This window comes from Carassius gibelio, chromosome A1, assembly GCF_023724105.1.
Source record: "Carassius gibelio isolate Cgi1373 ecotype wild population from Czech Republic chromosome A1, carGib1.2-hapl.c, whole genome shotgun sequence".
In the NCBI taxonomy this organism is placed as follows: Eukaryota; Metazoa; Chordata; class Actinopteri; order Cypriniformes; family Cyprinidae; genus Carassius; species Carassius gibelio.
In genome coordinates this window covers 16,356,328-16,363,301 of record NC_068371.1, presented here as the reverse complement: position 1 = coordinate 16,363,301, position 6,974 = coordinate 16,356,328, and the positions used below count along the sequence as shown (strand labels likewise).

Here is a 6,974-nt window from a genome sequence, read left to right as displayed (position 1 = left end):
AAAAATATGGTAGCCCATATATATATATATCAATTGTGACCCATAAGAGACGTAGATAAGTACGATCTGGGCCACATCATTAACCCTTCATATCTGGGGTCCCAGGTGGGCCCCAGATATGAGCTCAGGTGCAACCCCTTTGGGCCCCACGTGGGTGCACCGGCCTTGACCCCCCATTTGACCCCCCACCCTCTTCCTGATTTTATATATATATATATATATATATATATATATATATATATATCCGGGATAAATATAATAAAAATATCTTCAAACTACGCAGAATAATAATAAATAATAATTATTCTACATTTATTCTTACACTGAACGAGAATCGTTTCTGACAGACGCGTCCGATTCGAGAACCGAGGAGCTGGTGATACTGCGCATGTGTGATTCAGCGTGAAGCAGACTGACTCACAGCTCGCCTGAACTGATTATTTTTATGATTGATTCTGAACTGATTCTGTGCTAGTGTTATGAGCGCAGGTAAATCGAAGGCTTGAAAGAAGGGCAGTCGTCGCGAATGACATTACATCGAGCGCAAAACAACCGGTGAACCGTTTTTTTTCCCCAACTAGTTTTATTTGATCGAACTGTCCGAAAGAACCGGTTCACTTGAGCACCTGCTTCTTTGCCCCTTAAGTGCCCTTTTGTCAAAGCAAAATCTCCTCGATTTTTTTTGTAATAACATTCCCTTTTGTGAATGCCTGCCCACGCCCAATCATAATATTAGTACAATTTATTAATAATAATTTAGCTGTAAATAAAATGACCAACATGATGACCTTTCACCTTACGACGACCTCATCCGACGCGCATTTTTTAATTGCTAAAGGATATTTTCAACACAGCGGCAGCTGGTAAGTGGTGTTTCATTCTCAGCGAAGTGATTTTGATGTTTATTTACTTATTGTTATTTTACAAGAACGATGTGATGTGAGAACATGCAGATATGTTGCTGTGTGTAGAAGTAACGCTAGAGTGCTGTTTGAGGGAGAAAAGTTTCACAGACATCGAGGGGTCTGGTCTTTTTTATGTTATTTGACTACACTATTATTATATTAAACTAACGTTACTTATTTATTTTTTAACAAATAGAGTGCCTTAAAAATAATTATCACAACACTGGTAAGGCTTATTCAGATTTTCTCATTCTCTGAATTATCATTATAATTAAAAATAAAAACTATTCAGAAATGAATTAAAATATAATTACATTTTAAATGTGACGCAAATATTATTTTTTTTCTACAATAGCAACAGTGTTTACAACAGCAAGACCACATTAGCCTGTAAACTCAATAATATCTCTCTGGAAATAAATGTAAAAAATATCAATGGCAATAAAAAAATGCATAATATACCTGACATCCAAGTGCAGTGTGAAGGATATGAATAACAAATGTAGCCTGTCATTTGTTTACATTGCAAAGGTGTTCGATTTTAGGCAACAACAACTACAACAGTAATAATAATATGAATCACTATATTCCAGTGTATCAGTTTTTTATGTTTTGTATCTATATTTAAGGTGGACTTATTGATTAGGTCCAACCCTTTAAAGTTTGAGCATATTGTTTGCAAACTGCAATTGATTAATTAATTATAAACAAAGTAGTTGATGTGCTGTGTTGTTTTTGTTGTTTAGTAGCAGTAATATGCAGTTATTACTTATTAGTTGGTGCACTGTATTTTTTGTTGGTTTTCATGAGACCCCCCTTGAAATGACCAGGACCCCCCATTGCCCCCCCAATCAAAATTGTCTGGAGCCGCCACTGCGTGGGTGTGTTGGCTGGGTAACAATAGAAGAAGAATAATCTAATGATATACTACTACTATAATACTAGTCTACAGTAGTCCCAGTTTACTTTTTAACAAATTTCCTTTATACGTACATTAAGTAGTTTATACTTGATTATATTTAACCAAGTAACATTTTCTATGCAGGACTTTTACTTGCATCAGAGTATTTTTATAGTGCTTTATACATTTCCTTACAAATAATTTAAAACTGTAGCAACCCATGGTTTTTTGGCATGTTGACTACTATTTGTATAACCACATATTTACTACAAATACAGTGGTTAAACTATGGTTAATATAGCAAAACAATGGTTAATTTGTGGTTACCATGGTTTTTGTTTTTATTTGTAGTAAAACCATGGTTAATTTTCAAAAGGGTTATTAGGTAATGGACCTTAATACTTCATCCACAACAATATTTAATGAGGTTGACTTTTTAATGTTACCCTCATTGTGGTTAGTCTGCACAAGTTTAACAAGTTTGTTTGCTTTGCGGCCACTTTAAATACAAGATAAGCATTCGATCTACGTCAGAGCACTCATTAATCCTTCTGCAGCATTGTGAGCAGGGCGGTCAGAGCGATTTTTTTACACTCGACACTGGCAGTGTGAACGCACAGTTATGGGTAAAACTGGAACCGTTCATTTGGAGAGAATATGATTTATGGAGATAATAAAAAAAGAAATTGGTGGATTTTTACCAGAACCATTATAGGCTGGTTGTTCACACACACTGTGGATACACATCTGTGTTCAAACAACTTATAAAAGTTAATTTTGCATAATAGGTCCCCTTTAAAAATCTGATGTGAAAAAGTGTTGGGTTTATGTAAACAATTTCACAACAATTTAAAAGGGAGAAAGGAATAGATTAGAAAAATAGATTTTATTAAAGTCAGACAAGAGAATGGCAAGGAAAAAAGACAAAAGCAAAATCCAGAAAAAGGCAAAAGCAAAGACTACAGAACCCGTTGATCAATAATTTCAACAATCAATGACATGAAAAAAATCAGCGCAGTCGGTCCCAGCGCCAGATCGATGCGTCGTCACACACTGCGATAAGAATACTGCTGTCCCTGCTGAAACTGGTCTGCCTGATGGCCGACGTGCATTTAGGGAGGGTAAGTGTGGTACACCTGAATGCAAAACAGAAGGCAGAATTTAAAAAGTACAATGCTGGTAAATTAAGCTGTATATGGTGTTGTGGATAGTTCAAGCACAAATGCCCGACAAACATGTATTATTACTTTGCTTTATGAGAATCTTCTACTTCCAGATCCCAAACATAGAGCTTCCCGACTTGATTTCCAAGAGCTAACATCTGAGAAAATTAAAGATACACACTCTTCATTCTTGTGCTAACATAAGATGTTCTTACTAATGCTATTTAATGACATTGTTCGTTAGTGCACAATGAAACAATGAATGTCTATCAAGAACCTCATACCTTCTGCCAGAAGTCCATCGAGAAACGCATGTACCAAATGTCACACTGACTGTAATCAAAGCGGCCCAGAATGGTCACATTAGACTCATTCGGTTTGATGTGGTCAATATCGTCTTCCATTTTCCCAGGTTTCCAACACACAATAGCATTTTCACATGACTGAAATATGACCGAAAAAGAATGATGGTGAGTTAACAAATGATAAGCATTATTGCGGAGTAACTAATAATGACTACTGTTTTTGGCTCTTGTGTTACTAAAAGTACCTTTGAAAGAATCAAATCACCAAGCCAGCGGACACAGTCCACATAGTTCCTGTGAATATCTCGTGTAGAAAAGTCTGGGAAATGAATCTTCTGAGACACAAAAGGCCTAAAAATGTATGGTGAAAGGACTTGTTAAATCCACATACTAAACACACAGACTGCTGAACAACCCAATGAAGAGCAATAGTGAGGACTCACCGGTTGGTTTTGCTGGGGTTATACTCATATGAACCACGTATTGCTTTCTGCATCCTCTCAGAGTTGATTCTCCACAGTTTCAAGGAATGATCCATCCCACAGGACATGATCTTCTCACCAAGAAGGTCAAAATCCTAAAAACACAACAGAAACATTTTGTGACAAAAAGACACTTTTCATCTGCCTAATGTGATGGGCGGTATAGTTGTGGGCGGTAATGACCACAGACGTTTTCCCCACCCCTCTAGGGGTCAGCCAGCAGTTTCTTTTCGTTGTTTTTGTTTTCCATTTATTTATTTATATATTTATATAGGCTTAAATCAAACACATTTTAATTCAGATTCTGTATATATATATATATATATATATATATATATATATATATATATATTATTCTATGGGGGGGGGGGCTAAACGCATAGGAGGATTGCTAAATCTAAAGTCCAGCAATATGTGACAATTTACTTTTTTGTACTCATGAACCCCAGTTTGAGAAATTGTGCATGAGCAGAAGTATTTATTAGAATTAGACAATAACTATAATGATTACAATCAAACTGCAGTGTGACAAAAGTGAATCTGATCAAGAATACCAATGATACTCCATGAATTAAGTTTAACATCAACCAGCCAAAGCCTCATTAAACTCACCGCACTCAAGACCTCATCACGATGGCCTTCAACACCTCCAAAGATGGCCACCAGAGTGTCTGTCTGAATGTTCCAAAGGCGCAGTGCATGATCTGACAAACATACAGCAAATTATGAAATAACATGCTCTAAACGATGTGTATGTGTTGGTTTTAAGGTCATTACCTTTACTAACTGACAGCAAAAGGTTTGGATCCCTTGGATGAAATTTGAGTTCATTGATTGCATTTCCATGGCCGACATAATGCTGCAGATAAAATGAAAAAATCTGCATAAACTTGTTTGGAGTAGCAGCAGTCGCACACTAATGCAGGTAAGGTTGTTTCAAATAATAGCAATTCAATATGCATTGCATTGACATTCAATTCGTTGTGGCAACTTCCAAAACTCACTTTGACACACTGCATGGTGATGTGGTTGATGATGCGAATGATGCCGCGTGACCCCGCCACAGCCAGCAGCGGGTGACTTGTGCCCGTGTCGAAGGTCCAAGCACAAGTGTAGAAGTTTTCATCTGCCTAGGCAGTGCAACAATCAAAGGAATAACAAAAGACACTGGCCCAAATCTGCAGCGGCAGATTTAAAGAGGCAGAATGACATTGCTCAAAGATAAAACCCAACCATTTAACGAGTTTATTCTCTGTGTCTGAAAAGGATACATCAGCATCTACATATGACTGCAGGAGACGAATCTCTCCTTGAGAATGACACTCATATAAAGTGACCTGCAAGAACAAGATACACCCACCATGAAGGAGTCTGCAGAAACAGTGTTTAATGAATAACATTAACAGTCTTGAGTTTCACTCACTCTGTTGCTTCCAACGGTTGCAAACACCAGTGGGTCTCCCTCTTTACTGTGCCAGTTAAACTGCACTCCAAATAAAGGCTGCCCATGATCCTCCTGTACATCACAAAAAACTCTATCAAAGTGCCATCACAAGTATTCACTACACAAACACCACAGGCTTTCTTACCAAAGCCACAGAAAGGCAAGCCTGCAAGCTTAAGCCAAAAAGAAGTGTTAATGGCTAATGTTAATGCCGCTGCTTTGGTGGTATGCAGGGAAGGAGACCAGAGGACATTGTATGATTGTATGAAGTGCCTCACGTAATCAAAGTTAGCTGTTACACTTTTTTCCAAAATAAGCACTACAGACCCTCACATCTCCCAATAATAAGACAAGCTCTGTTCTTACCCTCAGACTGTTGACACACTTGAAGGAATATTTGCATTTCTTGGACTTCCACTTGCCTTTGCCCCAGCTCTTCCTGCCCGGGGCATTGGCTGTATTTGTGGGAGTGTCGGGTCGCTCCATGTTGGTGCCACTTTCAATGCTGACAGCATCATCCTGATAAATCGAAAACATTCGATTGTTAAACTATGAATTAACACGCTTTAGTCGATGTGAGCAGAATTTAATAAACACTTTTAATTTATAGACTGATCCAGAGCAGATCACACGATGGAGGCCGAAACAAATGTATTCACATAAACTCTTAACAGAAACCTGTCATGCTTTATATTATTATTATTATTGGTTTTAATCATCATCAATCATGAAACCTACACTAATTGAAGGTAGTCAGATTATTCTGGTCTTTCTTCTTAACAATGACACAATCACGTCTGTGTGTTTAATAACATAACAACACAGGGCATGTTAAATGTCCATTAAAATCATGATGAAAAACACTGAGCAGCGTAAACGAAAGATAATTTAACGCTAATAAGAAACACGCGATGAGAGACAAAGAGAAACTTCATTCGTGAAAAGCTGCAAAAATACACATATTAAACACATTCGGTGCACGATTAACGTACATTGTCGTCTCCAGACAGATCAGGGTTGCTGTTTTCATCACTGCTTAATTTCTGTTTTTTGTTATTCGGCATCTCGTTTCCCGCCTCGGCATGAGATTCAGACATCTTCCTCCGCATCTTCCTCCAGCAATGGCACACTGCCGGAAAGCAAATCGTATGCTCTCATGTCATACTGCTGCAAATCAGCACGACAAATGCTATAATTCTGACCGACAGCAGAGGGAGTCTTCGGGGTCCGTGTATGTTTTGATAGTTTGTTTTTTGTTTTTTTATAAAAAAAGGTTAAAACAGAAGCAGGTTTAACTCTGGGCTGGGTGAATGATGATGATGATGATGATAACTAGGCAAATAAAAACAAAATAAAATGAACAACAATAAATACATCTGTATCAGTAATCTTGATTTAAAACAGTTACCAAAGACACCATACAGTCAGTCATTTAAATACTGCCACCTGCTGGTAGAAAGGGGGAACAGTTATCCATTACGGTGGAAACCACATTGAATATAAATTTAATTATATAATATAGCGCTAACAGTAACAACTCTGCACACACAATAAGTTCTTAGGTTAACCTATATTACCAACTGTATTGAGCCAAACAATGCGCTCATTAAACGTGACTGGTGATGTCTGGATAGGCACGATATTAAATAGCTGTAATAAACTACTGTTGCTAACATATTTATTCCGGTCCAGGTTTATATAAGGCTATTTATTAAATGATTTTTCTTCTTCTAACGTTACTCTGGTATAACGTTAGCGCTGCATATTATGACCA

At 37.4% G+C, this 6,974-nt stretch overlaps 1 protein-coding gene across 1 annotated transcript; it reads right to left on the bottom strand.

The window, feature by feature from the left end:
- Positions 1–2,673: 2,673 nt before the first annotated feature.
- LOC128015060 (polycomb protein eed) lies at positions 2,674–6,361 on the bottom strand. The gene is made up of 12 exons (XM_052598780.1): positions 6,193–6,361; positions 5,567–5,719; positions 5,180–5,272; positions 5,028–5,093; positions 4,761–4,886; positions 4,534–4,615; positions 4,369–4,460; positions 3,718–3,851; positions 3,520–3,625; positions 3,254–3,412; positions 3,054–3,127; positions 2,674–2,942 (listed from the first exon to the last, which is right to left on the bottom strand). The coding sequence occupies exons 1-12, from the start codon at positions 6,307–6,309 to the stop codon at positions 2,816–2,818; spliced, it is 1,329 nt and encodes a 442-aa protein (XP_052454740.1). The 5' UTR covers positions 6,310–6,361; the 3' UTR covers positions 2,674–2,815.
- Between the last annotated feature and the right edge of the window lie 613 nt (positions 6,362–6,974).

Bases quoted from the DNA above. Each gene is read 5' to 3' on its own strand.
- LOC128015060 (XM_052598780.1), bottom strand. From the start codon at position 6,309: ATGCGGAGGAAGATGTCTGAATCTCATGCCGAGGCGGGAAACGAGATG. The intron at 4,616-4,760 runs GTGAGTTTTGGA...TTTTATCTGCAG, and splicing joins TCACCATGCAGTGTGTCAAA to CATTATGTCGGCCATGGAAA. The intron at 3,413-3,519 runs GTACTTTTAGTA...GTCATATTTCAG, and splicing joins GTGATTTGATTCTTTCAAAG to TCATGTGAAAATGCTATTGT.